This window comes from Gallinula chloropus (genome assembly GCF_964237585.1).
Source record: "Gallinula chloropus genome assembly, chromosome: Z".
Taxonomy (NCBI): domain Eukaryota; kingdom Metazoa; phylum Chordata; class Aves; order Gruiformes; family Rallidae; genus Gallinula; species Gallinula chloropus.
In genome coordinates this window covers 53128945-53147218 of record NC_140089.1, presented here as the reverse complement: position 1 = coordinate 53147218, position 18274 = coordinate 53128945, and the positions used below count along the sequence as shown (strand labels likewise).

Here is an 18274-nt window from a genome sequence, read left to right as displayed (position 1 = left end):
CCCGGCCGCATCCTGGCCGTGCAGGCAGGGCCGGGGAAGGCACGACGCGGCAGGCAGAGTGCTGAGCTGGGTCAGATGCGGGGGCTGGCGAGGGGGAGCCGGGCTCGGTGCCGAGGGGTCCACAAACACTGAGGCGTGCTGCCTGAGCTCCAGGGGCTCGGCGCCGCCGAGGCTAGCCGTGCATGCCGTGCCGTGCCGTGCCGTGCCGTGCCGTACCGAGCCGAGCCGAGCCCGGGAGCCGAGCTGAGCCCGGGAGCCGCGCTGCCCCGGGGGCGGACGGGGTCGCCGCTCCCCGTGGAACGGCGCGGCGCGGCGCGGCCCCCCACCCCGCCCGCCTTCGGGCCGCGCCGGCCCCGCCCCGCGGCGCGCACCCAATGGGTGTGGGCATGTTTGCATATTTGCATATTGGCGGGGACATAAGGGCCCGGCGAGGGACCGGCCGTGGTAGAGCGTTGGTTTGGGGTGTTGCGGGGGTATCTCTAGAGTGGCTGAGTGCCTTCGCGTTACTTTTGCGCTGCAGTTGCATTCTAAAGAAAAAAAACTTTTTTTAAAAATTTTTATTTTTTATTTTTTTTTTCTTCTTTTAACTGAAACTTTTCTGCCCCGGCGAAGCAGCGAGCGAGGAGGCGGGATGCGGGGGAAGGTGCTCCTGGCTGCCCTCTGCCTCTGCCTGCGCTGGGCGGCTGCTCTCGGCGCGGCACCGGCCGCCGGCGGTAAGTCCCCTCGCCGGGGAGGGGCCGCGGGGCGGTGCGGGGGGGGGGGGTGAGGGGGGGGAGGCGCGCGGGGCGGGGGCTGCAGGGGAGCCGCTCGCGTGCCTGCCGCGCTTCGGGCGCGCGCGCTGGGGGGAGCGTCGGCAGCGTCACGGGGAAGGGGAGATGGCAGCTTGGCCGTGCGAGGCGCTCCCGCCGCGCTGGGGACGCTGCGGGACCTGGCTGGCGTGGGGTGGCCTCGGAAGGCGCTGGAGAGTGATGCTGGTGCGGCGGGGGGGGGGTGGGGAGGGAATCCTCCACCCTGTTCGGGCAGAGCCGGAGCTCGTTCTCCGCCCGGAGCGCAGGCACAACCAGCCGGGCTGATGGCACGGGGTGCGGGGATTGGTGATGTGTTTTGGTTTGGGTTTTTTCCCTCAGGAACAAGGTGGTTTCCAAGAGTCCCTTGCTGGAGGGACCAAGAGTCCCTTGCTGCTCCCTGCATCCCAACTTCCTCTGTTTTGTGTGGGACTGGCCCATCCCGTGGGAGCTCTGCATCCCGGCTTCCTACGGGCCTTGGCTCAGATTGCCTAAGGCAAGGCTGAGTTTCGTCAGTGTCATGATAATGTGCTTAAGTTGAACTTAATACCTTTAATGCAGCAGAGTGCATAGGGAAAAAGCGAACAGAGGACTATGCTCTGGCAGTGTCTGTAGGTACATATATCACTGTGCTTATACCTTACTTACTGCACCTGCGCTTCTGCATAGGCCCCCTCCGGGCTGGAGAAAGTGGAACATGTGCCTGTGCTGGGTACTAGATGCTTACTAATGCTCTCTCGTTCATCACAGCATGATCGCAGCTTTCGTGAGCAAAGAGGAAAAAAGTTTCAGGAGACTACTGCTCAATAGTTAGCTAGCAGTGTCCTGTCACAGTCTTCTTGGATGTTATGTGTGGGAGATTAGCGAATCTCTGGAAGTTCGGAGTCTTAAAAGAAAATGTGCCTGTAGGTACCGTGTGAGACTAAAATGGAATATGGAAACGGCTGCTTTTTTTTTTTTTCCACTGTGGCTGCCTTTATTTCCTTTGTGTACAAGGAAGCTGAAGGGAAGTATTCAGAAGTAAGAGGATGGGGTGCTAGGGCACAGGCGAGGAATGTGTTCTCACTTTGAATCCAATTTTGTGCCATCAGAGGCCTTCAAAAGCAGTTTTCATCACAGTATCCAAGTTTCATACAGTAAAATAACTATCATCCCAAAGCAAGCTTTTATCCCCATAGGAGTTGATTTGCCACAGACTTACTAATGGTTACCCTGTTCCTTCTCCTCAGGAAAAAGTTAGATGGAAACAGGTTGTTACAATCATCCTGAAACCATCCAAGCCTTCAGTGTCCTGCTGTTTCTTGCACACCACAATAAAAATATGTTTTGAAACCACGGGAAATACATGATCCAAACCTTGAGGAATCCAGAGTATTTAAAAAACAACATAGAAAAAGATACTCTAGGTGAAGATAACATTGGTGTTCCAGGAAAAGATAAAAACATTACTAGGAATACATTCTGATCTCTATTTTTACCAGTGTAAATCCAGAGTCGGGGCTGCAGAAGATCTACACTGGTGTGTGATGTGAGCCGCTGGCTTTTGCTATGGTTGTGTTTGGGACAGACCTACCAAGGCAGCTGTGGCATGGCCTTTCCAGAGACACTACATTTCTGAGAAGGCACAGAGATGAGGCTGTCAGTGTGCTGCAGAACAGCATGAGTAGCAGCACTGCCAACAGTTTGATGCAGTCTCTTCTGTGCAGGAAGTACTGTCAGGGTATGGCTTTGTCCTGAATCCTTTCCTCCATATTACTTGCAAAGTCTTGACAGCAATTGCATTTTATTGTCTTGGGCTAATTCCAGATATTGCAGAGGGACTGATGGGGATGGCAAGAGCTCTGCTGGATTGAGTTACAAGCCTCCCAGCTGCAGCTAAGGCTCTGCTTGACAGGGAGTGTGTCGGATGGGGGCGAGCACCCATGTGCACTGTGCAAGAGCAGCAGTTTTCCTACACTCTGCCAGCTGCAGGACTTGAGCTGGCAGGTCCCTGTGCAGCATCTGAACTTGGGCCCAGTTGCGTTTCAGAGGTGCCACACTCTGAGTTTGCCTGGGGAGAGAAGGAGAGCATGCTCCTGGGGCTCTGCCACTAAAAAACAGATAAATAAACTTTAAGTTGCAGTTTGTTTTACAGCAAAGTTTAACAGTAACATGACTTACAGGGTAGGTTTCATGAGAGTGCAACACAGCCCCTTTATTACACCTGTTTGCTTCAGAACTCCTGTAAACATTCAGTATCAGTGATGGGTAGACGATGGTAACGCTGGTTATAAGCTGAATTATTCCTGTTAACTATAGACGGTTGTGTAAATGTTTGATGTTACGTGCAGGTATTTGCTGCTCTGTGTGTGCACATGTCTGTGGGCTTGAGTTTACACAGTCTAGCTGTATAATTTCTAATGATCTTTGTGCCTAGTTAATAGTACTTCCATTTCTGTGTATATAACATTAGGAAATTGCTGTTTATTAGAGATCCCCTTTTTAAAACCATAGCTCAGGCACACTGATTGTGGCAAATGCATTTTATCATATTTGGCATCCTGTGTCTGGTGTGGGCAGTTTAACTTTTGATTATCATTCCAGATGCTGCTACTTCCTTAAAACTCACATTCTCCACCCAGCAGACCAGTGATGAACAATTTTCTTCATCACAATGAATTGCTAGGTCACCTTGGGCCTCCTAGGAAGGAAACGTTAAAAACATGAAGCTGAACTCTCTTGATTAGTATGCAAACTTGTATTTGTACAGTGTCAGAATACTTTAAGGTCAGTAGGATGCTTTCAAAAGTTACAGGAGTTGCAGGCTGAATGGAGTTTCACAAATTGCAAGTCCGAAGTATCACAAGGTTTAAACAAGAAAATGAAAACTACTGACCTTTTCCAGCTTCTAGGCTTTTTTACACTTTTTCCCTGCGTTCTGTGATAAGTCTATCTCTACCTTGATGAACAGGACAGCTTTTTAAAATTACGCAAGATGAGATTGTGTAAGTGGAGGTGTAAGAAAAACGTCAGAAAGTTTGTAAAACATGATAAAATGATGCATTTTGGCAACACAGTCCGTAGGCTGTTAGAAAAGCCAACTTGGGGCTGAAATTTGTGGCTTACTTCTTATTCTGCTCCCTTTTCCTGTTCCTTAAATAATCCCTTTGTAGGTCACCTTCTAAACTGTAAGCACACAGCAGAGACCAGAAAACTTTTTTTTAAAAATAGGGGCTTGTGTTCGCTACTGTGTGGCTGGAAGCTTTTTTTCAATACAGAGCACATGCCTTTACATATCTGCTGAACAAAACCTGGGAAAGCATGATTATGTTTTTTAAGATTTCTGGGTGTTTTTTTTAGCAAAATAATGGATTTGCTTTGTCTACACATTTTTTCTTACAGATCTGCTTCTCTTCAAGGCCTTGTTTAGAACTGGACTTGCATTCTTACCACCAAAAGCTTCATCAGTGTCTCAGTATCAATGCACATAAATCTTTTTTGCATAATGCTGATATAGAAATTAGATACAAACCTGATGGGAATTCAGGTAAACTTCTATCCACCATTCAGAAACATGATGAAGACTCCTAGTCTCTGGGTTTTCCCCGGTTTAATACATTTGGGTTAAAACACATCATTAATTAGCCTGTGGTGAGTGTGAATATTGTCGGTCTCTGTGTTTCTTCAGCTTTGTGTAAGGCTGTAAGAATGAGACCTGCCTGTTTGACTAACTCAGGACATGATTCAAGGAGACCTGTCACTTTGAATCTATGAGGAAAAGGTCTGTGGCAAAAGTATGGGTTAGGATATTCATTTAATGGACCAAGATACTTTGAGGTACGGAAGTGGGAACACTAGTTTTCTGAGGGGATAGGCTTTGTAGCTCCTCTGTAGCAGTTCTAAAGTGTGGCACCTATAGGTGTCATTATGTCTGTGTGTGTACATACTACTACCTCTGTTACTGTATTTCTGAAATTCAGTGTGCAGGATGTGGGAGGTGAGGTGGCACTGCAGCACATGTCCAGCACAACATGGGGTGCAGACAAGTTATCTTGTGTTCCGAGGCTTACAGAATTGACAAAGGGCAACTTTTGAGGAGAGCTTCTTAATGAGCGTGTCTAAGTGTGTAATGCACCCCACCCCACACACTTCCCTCAACTCCAGAGAGTATTTGGCAGCTGGGAATTGTGTGCACATGGACATTAGACAGCATGACAATTTTTTGTGAGGATAAAAGATACTAACAATTTCTTCTGAGTTTTTAATTCCTCATAAAACTAAATGAGCAGAGTGGCCTTCTGCCATGTCTGCACCTGATAGGCTGTTTGTGGCTTTGCAGCTGCTGCATCTCAGGGCCCTTATGCCTTAAAATCCCACCCAAAGATTTTTAGGCTGATAGCACAGATATTTGTGAACTGCTTTGCACATCTTCAGTGTCACTGTACTGCAGTCTTGCTAGTATTTGCACTTGTATGCAAATTATATCACACGTTTGTAATTGAAAATACATTACAAGGCAGGATATATATTTAATTTAGATTTTTGAATGATCATCAGGTTTAATTCAGAGGGGAAATGCTACCCAAGTATGAAAGGACGTGCTATTAACTAGTGAGCAGGTGGACTATTTTTTGCCTTCCTGTGCAGGGCAGGAATATATGTAATTGAAAGACCTTGCATTGTATGCCTTGCAGCTGAAAGCTGTAATTCTTGGTCCTTGCAGGGCTTTACTGATCAACTGCTGTAAAAGATCATCTTTTGCTTAGCTTGGTAAATTTTATTTTCAGTAGGCCAAGTCTTATATTCACCTCTATATGAATACTTCCCCTGGTTTGGAGAAAGGTGTTTTTCATAAACTTTATCCCTTCTTTAGGGGGAAGGAGGCAGGAAAGAGGCCCTCTCTGTAATTATCCTGGATTAGTTTAGCCAGCCTAGCGCAGTCAAGGTCAAAACCTATGGCTGAGTGAACTCCGTTCAGTGAACAGTTCTTGTTTCCCCCCTGCACGTGGGCCTGGCTTCACTTTCGGGGGGTGAGAAGCCCTGAAGAACCAGGCAATGGTAAGCTGCTGAGTGCAGATGACGGCAATCTCTCCAAGGTTTGTACAGAACAGAGTTTACATGGCTACCTGAGGGCTGAGACAGGTCAGACCTAAGTTGGTACCATGCTGAATATGGTGGCTTTGAAGGAGAAGACCAGGAACACTGATTTTTAGGGGCAGGGGTTTTCATTGTTTATTGCCTGAGTGACACCTCTTTATGGAGAAATATAAATCCACCAGTTACCTCAGAAAATCTCTTCTGCCAAGGGAATAAGTGGAGTAAAAATGTGTTTTGTACGTGTGGTGTGAGGTTCTCACCGTGTCCCTTTGCTGGGAGTCGTTCATTAACTTGTGTTGAGCTTGTGAAAGCTTTGGTGGTCCCGATATCAGGAAACACCACTGAGCAGGAGAGAGCTGGCCCGAGTTCAGCTGCACTGTACTTAGCTAAAACAGTCAGTTTTGGCTGCATGCAAGTAGTCTAAGTGGAGCCAGGTTCTCAGAAAGTACTGGAGTTTTAGTCCGCAGTTAATTACAGCCTCATTTGGCCATAGAGGTGCTTAAGTGTTGAATCATATGTAAAAAGGGGAGACATTTAAGTTTCTTCCCAGACAAAGGAGGTAGTCAGCATGAAGCCTGAAGTTGCATATCTTCCTTGGCAGGAACAAAAGGAAAACTTATGTTTGGAAGTTGGAGTGATCTTTTCAGCCCATCACATGCTTTGTTACTGCCCTTCCCCCGCCTCCTCCTTCCTCCCCCCCACCCCCTCCACCCCCCCCCACCCATAGCTTCATGCAGAGGAAGAATTTTTTTGTGTAGTATTGCTTATCAAAAGATCTGAGGAAAAAAATAGATCCTTGGAAATTGCAGGCTTCTGCTTTTGCTTAGCTCACCTTCCTTAATGGGCATCTGATCTTCTCACCTGCTTTTGTTCTTGGTTGGTGAAGAGTTAAAACTAGCACTTCGTAAGACAGTGGTAACTTTGCAGCTCTTTCTTTAATGCACTGAAACTGCTGCGTACTGTGGTGAGCCTTGATGATCGATGAAGAGGTGTGGAAGATGGAACTCCAGAGTGTGTGATAGCTTGGTAGGAACTAGCTGTGTTCCTGCATGTATCATCTGTGACTGTCCTCGGCGGTTTTCTGCACTGCTGTAGTAATGCACAGGTTTTGTGTTAATACTGGAATGGGGAAAACACTGACTCCTAAGAAGAATTCATACCTCTCTGACAGCTAGCCAGATTACCACTGTTTTTCCAGGACCTTGCGGGGAGGGGGAAATTTGTACCTTTGATTTCTTCTTTACATTGTGGTGCAAAAGGAGCACTGTAGAAAATGAAAAACACATGTCTTGAGTGTTCCTGATACCTATCCAACATAGTACCTGTGGCTTCTGAGCTGTTCTAATGCTCCTAAAACACTGCTGTATGTCTCTTGTACTCTTGCACCACAGAATCTGAGACAAATTTTGAGGGAATTGAGAGCAAGTTTTCCTTAAGGACACCTGCAGAGCCTGATGAAGATGTCTGCTACCTGGTTCCTGGGCAGGTGGACAGCCTGGCACACTGCAACTTCAACCATACCAGTAAAACCTTTGTGGTGATCCACGGGTGGACGGTAAGGAATGGGACAGGGCCATACTCCTTGTAAAGTGTGCTAGGTACATCACCTGAGGTGTCTGTACACTGCAGATAATATTAAGTCTTATCTCCTTTTTTTTTTTTATTAAAACAAACAACAGGTGACTGGAATGTATGAAAGTTGGGTCCCAAAGCTGGTGGGTGCTCTGTACAAGAGGGAACCCGATTCAAATGTCATAGTGGTGGACTGGCTTGTTCGAGCTCAGCAGCATTACCCAGTGTCCGCTGCATACACTAAGCTGGTGGGAAAGGATGTTGCTATGTTTATTGACTGGATGGAGGTAAGACATAGTCAGATGCCTTGCACTGTCCCATGAGCCAAAACAGTGCAGTTTTGTTAGTCATCTATTGTTGGGTGTATGGCATTAAAGCTGTTGCAGACAGTACTCTTGCTGAACAGGTAAAATCCTGGCTTTGATTTAATAGTCATCCCTTGCATAAGGAGGTTTTTTACAGTACATTCTAGAAACTTTACCTTGTGGTCTGTGGAGCCCTGTGGGTCTACAGTACTAGTCAAGGCTCTGAGAAGTAGATATGTAGGACAGGTTGCTGTATACTGTACTGCAGCCAGCCCTTGGGACACAGAAGTCTGCCCTGCCTTTGGGAAATACCTAGGAGACCCAGAAGCTGGCTGGGAGGGAGTGACTGAAAACCTTTGCTATAATAGGCAGCCCTGTGCGCTGTCCTTCATTCTGCATTCCTTGCAGCTTAGAATTTTGCTTAAAGTTAGCTAGCTTAAACCACCTAGTATGGCACAAAATTTTGCTAATTGTAGTTGTGTGTTTTCTATTACTCATGGCTCAAAGCTAAATACTAGTCTTTACAAAACGTTTTCCTTTGTCTTCTGATGTTCTCTCGTTTGACTGCAAACTTCAAACAAATCACTGTCTTCTGCAGGAGCAATTCAATTATCCTCTCAACAATGTCCACTTGTTGGGATACAGTCTAGGAGCTCATGCTGCTGGGATTGCTGGGAGCCTGACCAAGAAGAAGGTGAACAGAATTACTGGTAAGAAAGACTGTGGCTGTAGAGTGGAAGGTCCTGTCTCTTCCATCCCCAAATACTATGTTCCTCTGGAAAATAACTAGAATAATTGTTGCTTGTTGGTAGTACTTAGGTTATGTGTTCATTCTTTTTAGTCAGCAGGGCTGATATTTCTGTAGTAGAACCAGAAAAGGTTCAGAAAAAAATCCTTTGTGGATGGGTGGGATCTATTTTTGTACAATAAATGAGTAGGAAGGGATTCACTGCGGGGAGTTGCTGGCCAGGGGAGAAATGTGATTGAGGCTGGCCAAATCCATGGCTTGGAGAAAGTCACAGTATTTCTTGCAGCAAGAGAAATTCATCTGGTTGTTTTCATCCAGATTATCATCCCTTGCAGCAGGTGGGAGCCATTCAAAAAGAAAATAAGGTAGATCCTCATGCACTGAGTCTAGTACCTGCAAAGCTTTGCCATGTGATACTGCAGATGCAAGACCATCAGTATGTGCTCAGAGGGAGTCTGGAGAAATAACTGGTTATCCACAGTGGGCTACTAAAAAACCTTATTTCAGGCTCAAGTAATATTCCAGCTGCAAATAATACTTTGAGAGTTTTGGGAAGGGACATGTACGTTTGCTTGCTCTGTTCCTTTGTGTACTTAGGTGTCTGCTTAGGGCGGTTTTTAGGAGGCTGAGAATTGTACTAGGCAAAGAGTGCACAGCTGCTCTAGGGCTGGTTTACAGCACAGCACCTGGAGACCAGAGTCCCCAGCACTGATCTCGGTGACAAAAGAGTCTTAAGAAAACCTCTGGTGTCTTTGCTGTTGAGAGCATGGGAGCAGCATTTAAATGGGAGCCTATCTCCCTTCCTTTTGGCACCCTTTGCCCTTTTACCTGAGCCTGACCGTGATCCCAGATTCACAGGCATGCTGGGAAGCAGGTGGTGGGCTAGGCAGCAGTCTCATCAGGAAAGGCTGACTCCCAAAAAGTGACAGGTCTAAAATAAGGATGCCAAAGCAATAGTCCCTCCACCCTTTCTTTCTTTCAGCTGCAATTTTGTTGCTTTCACTGAGGCTGCCACGTCACTCAAATACCAGTAGCCTTCTGTCATGCCCCCTTGGTGCCCAGGATGAACCTTTCTCTGGAAAGCAGCATCACCTCTGAGCACAGGGAACAATGGGATGTGGTCCCTGAAGTCCTGACAGCAGAGGGAGGTAGCTCAGTCTGGGTAAAGCTGGCCAGGAGTGGACATCCCAGGTGCCTGTTCGCAGCTGAGGGCTGTCAGGAGACTTGTGCCTTCAGTTCTGCCTTCAGCCATCTCTCAAGTGGTGTGGATTCAGGAGATAGTACTTGTTCACTGGCAGAATAGTTCTGGGTGTTTTTCATGTCAGTGTTGCTGCAGCTTGACAGTTTACCATAATAATTCCCTTCCCCTTAGGCATGTAGACAGTGAAGTTCTTGTTTGTTTCCTACTTGTTCCTTTAGCAGGGATATAGCAGCAAGATGTTTTCCATGCTTCAGATAGAAATTTTGCAATTCCTCTGTTTCTTGACAAGAGAGGAAGGTGTCAAGAAGTGTTTACGAACTTGGTTCTTCCATCCACTGGAAGTGCTACAGCTCTGAGGTTATTTGGGCTTCTTTACATATGTTTACATACACCTTTCTCTTTAAACAGTGATACTTTTCAAGGTGGTGCATTTGATTCTTCAGTATATGTGAATGCTACTTAAGTGATCCCACTGCAATGTCTGCAGTGATAGCAACACCTCATGCAAGACTTCAGCCCAATGTGGTAGCTGAGTTTGGCATGTGTTACCGTTGTCAGTGTCTCTGGCAGACAATCTCAGTTTTTCTTTGTGGATTGATCCCATAAAGGGTTGGATCCAGCTGGTCCTACCTTTGAGTATGCTGACGCCCTCACCCGCCTCTCACCGGACGACGCAGACTTCGTGGATGTCCTACACACCTACACTCGAGGCTCTCCAGACCGCAGCATTGGGATCCAGAAGCCTGTTGGACACATTGATATTTATCCTAATGGAGGAGGCTTCCAGCCAGGTTGCAATCTGGGAGAAGCACTCCGTCTGATTGCTGAAAAAGGCTTTGCAGGTGAGGCTGCTCAGAAATAAGCAGTGTAGCATCAGAAGGGGGGGGTCTTGAATAACATGCAGGTTTCTGTGAGCAAGCACGAGGCAGAGGAACTTGTTCTGCAGTGCTTTTTAAAGAAGGTAGCCCTATAAAGCTCAGGTCTGGCGTGGTGGATCTGCCTGTTGACTTGCATTGCTTAGGGGCTTGTATGTATGTCTGTAGACACATTGCGCACTTTCTTTTATTTCAAGATGTGGATCAGCTGGTGAAATGCTCTCATGAAAGATCCATCCACCTGTTCATTGACTCCCTTCTCTATGAAGAAAAGCCCAGCATGGCCTACCGCTGCAACACAAAGGAGGCCTTTGAGAAGGGTCTCTGCTTGAGCTGTCGGAAAAACCGCTGCAACAATTTGGGTTACAAGGTCAACAGAGTGAGAACAAAGAGAAACACCAAAATGTACTTGAAGACACGTGCTCAGATGCCCTATAAAGGTGAGTCCTGCTTGCTTACTGGTGAGCTAGACCCATCCTTTTGCTCAGCTGCATGTCAGAGTTGGGTGCCTGCTGCCTGTGACAATATTGCTGCTTTGGTGCGTGTGGTGAGCAGGGGTGAAACTTGCTTGCAGCTTGCCATTAAACACAAGCTCAAGGGCAGTCTCAGAATAACCAGTGTCATCTTACTCAGGGTGGGGGCTAAAATATAAAAAGGAAGATACTTTGTCACAAAAAGATTGCTTATTTTGCAGCCTAGTCACTTGGAACAACTTGAGTCTTCCATGCTTTCAGTATTTTTTTACACAAATGAATTTTCCTAGTGCTGGGAAAATAATCAGCAGAGCTCAGCCTGATGAGCAACTTCTTTAAAGATGCGCAACCACTTGACTTGTGCCTTTGCCAGAAGAGCACTAGCCTCTGTTAAAATGTCATAGCACTTCTTGATTCCCACTGCATCAGTGGTAGGTCTGAGAAGGACTTTGTCAGAAAGATCTGAAGCCTTTCAGATAGGGAAATATCTTCTGAGTTGTACTTTACTACTTTTTTTTAATCCTCCTAGCTTTGACTGTGCCACATGGTATGCTCATTGTGTGTATTTTGTGATGGACCAGCAATCAGAGGGCACATTCCTGCAGTGTTACAACAGCTGCAAGACTAGGGTTTTGTAGGCATTTGGTGGTTAATCTGCAGTGTCAGTGGATTGAATTTCTTTTTCATCAAAGCTCGTGTTAGAGAAGGGCATAGCTCACTTGAAACAAGTGAATGATGGCAAGTCTTACAGGTTTATTACAAGTTTGAAAGCAATATTGCAAACTGTATGGTTAATATAGTGGCAGTCAACAGAAATGCAGAGTTTAGTTGGAAGAGCTGCAAAGGTGTTTTTTAATTATAATTTCCTTCTACCCTAATCTGTACCTCCTTACTAAATTGAGGAGCTTAGTTCCCTGCAGGTATCCAGGGAGCTATTTTCATAGTGTTGGCATTTTCCAGCCTAGGATTTGCATGGGTTTTGTCACCAGCAGTCTCTCTAGAGAGGTTTTGGTTTTTTTTTTGCATACTGACCTTTTCCTTTTGTGGTGTTCCAGTCTTTCATTACCAGGTCAAAATTCATTTCTTTGGAAAGACTAATACAACCAAGACAAACCAGCCATTCCTTATTTCTCTCTATGGCACTCTGGATGAGAGTGAGAACATTGCTTTCACACTGTGAGTACCTACTGAAACACCTACAATGTACCTGTTGAGTCTGTCTAAATCTGTTAAAGCCCCAGATTTAAAATCTTGTTCTAGCTCCGGCTATAGAAATCTTACAGTCTGCTTTTGCCCTCAATCAAGGAGATGCATCCACTGCTGAAACTAATGATAAAAGCTCTTTAGAAGCTGCTCTTGATAAGATATCTGAAATATGGCAATATGAAGTCTGACCTGTGGCTCAGCCTAATAAGAATTTTTCTGGTGTGGCAGGGTTTTTTTTCTCCTTTTCAGTATCTTTGTGCCATGTTCCAGCTGTATGAAAGCCCCTTAAAAGTAGACTGCAAGCTGGGGTTAATTTCTAGTGGGTTTGAAGGCCTCCATGCCCAGGGAGTCTTGATTCCATAGCTCTGCAAATAAGCAAGAGTCTGTGCTTACATCCCTGTACCTTGGCTGACGGGGAAAGGGTCTGGAAAGCATCAAAGTCTGTTTTCCTCCAATGAGTCTAAACTGTTTCTGACTGGTTCTTGCCTGGCCTCTCTGAGAGCCATCAGCACAGGCAAAGACACCCTTTGGCTGGCAGTCTGTCCCAGCCTCTTGCAAGCCTTGCTGCAGAAAGCATTTCCTTGTGCCACTAGAAAAGCTTACGGTGTGCTGCTTTGTTTATTTGTTTTCCTTATTCAGTTCATTCAGAACTACAGAGAAGGTTGCTTCGTTCTCTGAAGTAGATAGTTCTTATTCTATGCCTTCCCTTAATTTGTTTTATCTGTCCAACAGTTCTCTTTCCTTTTTCCTTATTCCCCTCTCCACAGGCCCGAAGTCTCCTCAAACAAGACCTTCTCCTTCCTGATTTACACAGAAGTAGACATTGGTGACCTGCTTATGCTGAAACTGCAGTGGGAAAAAGACACTTTCTTCAGCTGGTCAGACTGGTGGACTCCTTTTACATTTGACATCCAGAGAGTCAGAGTGAAGTCAGGAGAAACTCAGAAAAAGTAAGCTGTTTTGATTCTTATAAGCTGCTTTAGTTGTAATTGTTAATGTTTCCGGATTCCTGGTATCTTGCAGGGTGGGACAAAACATGGAAGCAGTTGTAAATGGGTGCAGCACTGGTAATCAGGGTTCCAGTGGCACCAAACTGGTGTTTGTCAGCCAGGTTCAGTTTGCTTCCACTGGGATCTGCAATCTGTAGTTTTACTCCCACATAATTGATTGGCATTCAGGAGAGGATCTCCATGAACCAGCATCTCTGATTATATTTGTGGTCCCGCTCCTCCTTTCCGTTGCTGGATGCTTGCACAGGCTTTCTTGCAAAAAGTGTGCTCTGAAGGAGATTTTTAGAAACCCTGTTTCAAAAACACATTTGCACAAGAAATCATTGCTTCATTAAGATGGATTTTCCTAGGAGTTGTGAATACCTGAATGGTGGGTGAAAACTAAGACGTGACTGTTGTGGGATGTTGCTGATGCATGAATATTAAAAAAAGCGAAGTCTGAACGGAACTGCTTTGACCAGAATCTTTTGAAATGCTCCTATTCATGAAATAGGAGGTCCAGTAGAAGAAAACAGACCCAGAACAGAGTATGTATGTCATATGTACAGTGCTGTGCGTAATATGTACCCCAGTTGAATAAACAAGGCTTCCACTTTATCAGAGAACAGTTATCAGAGCTGAACAAATATAGGCACGGGGAAAGTCCTGATAAATAGGAAAAAAAACCTTCTCAGGGTTGCTGGAATTGGCAGCCTACTTTGTTTGCAAACAGTTGAGGGGAGTAGGGCTTTCTTCCAAGATCACTCACCTTATAGAAGTCACACAAGGACTGGTGTAAGTAAAGATCCAAAAACTTTGAGATGGAGTTTCTGCCATCTTAGCCACAGGGACACTTTTTATGCAAAGGATCAGCAAAAGTTATGGCTACAATTTTAAGTCTTTGCATAACGTATTTACTGTTTTCTTGCACAGAGTCTTTGTCACAATTCTTTTTTTTTTTTTTTAAAAGTAATTTTCTCACAGGCTTGTAGAGCAGTAGTTCCCCACAGGACAAGATATGAAGAAGCACTGGTCCTGTCCCTGCGCTTAGACACATGGCTCAGTGCGTGATTTTATGGTATTTATTCCACAGGGTGGTGTTCTGCTCTCGTGAAGGCACCTCTCGTCTCAGCAAGGGAGAAGAGGCTGCCATATTTGTGAAATGCCTGGAGCAGCCTGTCCACAGGAAAAGAGGAGGGTATGAAACTTGACGTTTTCAGTGGGGGGGAAACTTGACATTTTCAGGCAGATTGAGTGCTTCCCATTTATTTGACTTGTGCCCTGGTCTATTCGAGGCTTCAGGAGCATCACAACTCAGGCTAACCTGAGGTTTGCTTGTGGCAGCTTAAAAACCCCTGATCTGTTTGTCTGCTAACCATCTCCTTGTGTGGTGGTTAGCATGTCTGAAAAGCATCTACAAGTTACTGTCTCACATTCACACGGTGGCCAAGCATAAATGACTGTTAAAACGAATTTACAGACAAGACACTTAAGCATCTGTCTAAAGATGCTCAACATTTACCCTTAATTCAAGAACATCCATCAGTTCAGAGCCTTTTGGCCGCAGGCTGGAAGGCTGGTACAGAAACTGAGCAGGTGTGTACAGGTGCTTTGCCTGGTACACTGCTTTCTGCTGGTAACCGCCAGGTGAGTGACTTCCTGAGATACACATCTCTGATTTGGAACAGAGACTGAGTCTTTTGTGTTTAATAGCCCTTGGTGCACTTTTTTTGATCAATTTTTCTGACCCAAAGTAAACTTTCAAGTGTGGGGCCAGATTTATTTGGACTTTATCCACTAAAGTTTGAGCTGGAGAAGTAGTTATATTTATTTTAGTGCAATTGCTGTGTGTGGAAGGTCTCATGGGGACACTTCTAGACTGAGATCTAGTTCTGCACAAATAGGCATGTGCACTGACCTTCACTCCAGGGCAATAACCTGGGGAAACCTTGAGGGCTCTGTGTGTATTTGACATGTGTAAAATCAAGCAGCAGCCAGGAAAAGCCCAAGCACATAATTAATTTTCCTGTTAAGTAGTAGCTTTAATCTTAAACATCAAAAGTAAGTAAAAATGGAACAGGTATATTCCATCTTCTTCACCTTATCTGTCTTCCCTCCCTCACAGTGCCAAGAAAGCGTCTAAAGAAAACTCAGCTCTTGAATCTGCTTAAATGACAAGACTGAAGATTTTCCACACCGGGGAGGAGGAGACTGTATTCATCCCTGTGGACTGGATGTTCAGAACCAAATATATAGAAGTGTTTATCCGCTGCTGGCACTTTGCCTGCTATTCCTAGTTAATTTAGGAGACTTCTTGTAGGGAAGTCTCAGCGTACAAAGTTACTAACCATAAAGTTACATTATTCAAGTAGTTATAAACAAAAAAAAAAAACCCCGCAAAACAACTTATCAGAGGCTTGAGTGCTTGGAAGGAATAAGTAATTTTGCTTAATCATGGTGCCTTGTGACAAGGTTTCTTGACATCAAACCCTCTGTAGCAATTTTTAGTATTTATTGGGAAGAAGCAAAGCCCTCTTTCTGGCTTTTCTTTCTTTTCAAGTCTAAACTGGATGTGGGTTTTTTCTAGCTTGACTAACTGAATTTTCAGACAGTTCAGTGGCTAGAGGTCATTGTTTTCAAGTGTGTGTTTAGCAAACGAGTAAGTTTCTTGTGTGAAAACACCTTTGCTGTGCGTAATACTAAAAGGTGTCAGGGACTGACTTAATATGGGGATGAATTTTTTAGTTTGTGGTTATGAATGTGTTTTACTGGGGGTAGGTGCCAGTGCTGCTTAGCAATAGGTATGATCTCTTAAGCTATATACTTCTATGCAGCTTACCCTAGAATAATTAGCAGTTGTAGGAGAAGACCTATGATACCAGTATCTTGTGTAGACATTCAGCTTTTATCTGTGCTTTCATTCCTTGAAAACGAAACCATCCAGCTTCCAATACCATAAATAAGGAAAAAGGAATCGAGCTACCAGAAACTGCAGGAAACTTTTGATTTTACTTTATTTTCCCCCACTATTCAATGGCATCCGATATGCCAAAACTGGCAGTTTCTCTGCTCTTTGACACCAAATGTCAAGTCATACAGCTGAGCGGTTGCTGTAGAAGGTCTTGAGTGCAAGCAAATTCTCTTACAGGTGACAACCATTCTCATGCTTCCTTGTACTGGAATCGTGACTCAACTCAGTTTGTTATTCCTCTGTGAAACAGTGCTAGATCCTAGGAGCTCCTTGGTTGTCTAATGTGAGGTGGAATTCTGCAAGGAGCGGGAGGTGTGACAGTTAAAAGGAACCTGATTATATGATGCACATGAATGAAGGCATGTTGCAAGATGGAAAAAATAAATGTATTGAAGGCATTTTCCTCCCCTTTCAGTAACATGTAATTTTTCTAGTCTCTGAAAGGTTCAATAGCCCTCTTCTGGCTTTATAGAAGATAAGCAAAATACTGGGGAAGCAGAAGGGCTTGAAAGTAGACCTTTGCAGAAGTGTCGTGTGAGCTACCGATGCTGGCTTTTTGGAGTCTTTTCCTGCATCTGCAGGACTGTGGAGGTGGTAACTTCTCCAATATCATCCCATCTTGAAAGCAAAACCAACATGTATGCATTTCTGTGCACAGTTTGGTTTTTCCAGCCGTGGCTGCTACTATATTTGGGGATAAAAGTCTTAAACAGTGCAATATGTTCAAATATTAATAACTCTGAAATTGCTTACATTTGATTTCCTAACCCTTAAACTACAGCAGAGATGTGATGAGTCACTGAGGGTGGGGTTGAGTATTGAGCCACTGCATTTGAGACCTCTAAAAATAAACAGAATGATTTATTCCCTATAGACTTCAAATTTTGTTGCAATTTTCTCTTAAGAGTTAAGTTCTATGGAAATAAAGTGACTGAACAGGTGTGCTCTTAATATAGGATCAAATACAAACACATACAGAACTTCAGTAGAAAATAGTGAATGCTCTTGTACATGAGGACACATGATTTAGCTTGGATGTTATTTATTAGCTGTAAATAAGATATTTATGTGTGTAAAGGTAGTTTGTATATATTGCTAAAGTTGCTGACTGTCTCTACATTAATACAGTTGTGTAGTATTACTCCTGTATATAGCTTTCAGAGATTTTTATCTATAAAATGCTTACACTGCATTATTTCCTATGTGATTAATACTTTTTTTTAAAAAAAAGCACTCTGTTTTGTACAGAACGGAAATCTGTGGTTTTAATAAAATTCTCAAACTGATGCCAAAGTCAATAGTTTCCTTTTGTTGAAACAATCTGCTGTGTATCTTTTATGTGAAGGCCACAGCCTTTTACTTGGATTCTGATGTGTGACTTTTTTTGTTTTTTCCCAAGCAATATCTGGGGTATTTTTCCATTTCCTTTGGGGAAACGTGGAAATAAAATAGCAACACAATCAAGGAATCCCTGTGTGCCAGCAAGTACCTCTATCCCAAAAGATATGACCACGTGCAGTTTGTGGGTTTTCAAGGTTTAGTAATAGCCCTTATTTCAAAATGGTCATTTCCTGCTTTTTTTTTTTGGCAACTACCAGAATGATGGCCCTGTGCCTTGCTGTACCAAGCAAAATGAAGATGTTCTGACCCTCTAAGTGCAGGCACCAAGCACCGCCACTCCCTTACCCACCACTACTGCTCCAGGGAGTAACAGTGGAGAAACTTGGCTCTGATGTGCTTGTGAGCATGGCCGCTCTGGGGATGAGGGGCTGTTACCAGAACAGCTGGCTCTTTGTGATGCACAGTAAGGCCCTTAGAGAGAGGTACCAGCCTTAAGGACAGCTGTAGTGACATGCTTATGGGGGGGACATTATTAGGAGTATTTAGAGCAGCTCTGAAGCTGGCTTTGGAGTCTCTGCTTCCAGGAGCAGGGCTTCGCTCCTTGTGAATGCAGAGGGAAGGTGGGGAAATGAGAAGGGATGGGCACAAAAAGGCAGAGAGGGGGCAGAGAGTACCCTGAGGAGAATGCATAGGAACAGGAAGATGGGAGGCACCCAACCTGCAGAGTATGGA

General features: G+C 44.8%; 1 protein-coding gene across 1 annotated transcript; it reads left to right on the top strand.

The window, feature by feature from the left end:
- The first annotated feature begins 417 nt into the window (after nt 1-417).
- LPL (lipoprotein lipase) lies at nt 418-17487 on the top strand. Its single transcript, XM_084277934.1, has 10 exons — nt 418-713; nt 7253-7416; nt 7541-7720; nt 8337-8448; nt 10296-10529; nt 10760-11002; nt 12091-12211; nt 13009-13191; nt 14324-14428; nt 15356-17487. The coding sequence occupies exons 1-10, from the start codon at nt 632-634 to the stop codon at nt 15399-15401; spliced, it is 1470 nt and encodes a 489-aa protein (XP_084134060.1). The 5' UTR covers nt 418-631; the 3' UTR covers nt 15402-17487.
- Nucleotides 17488-18274: the final 787 nt, after the last annotated feature.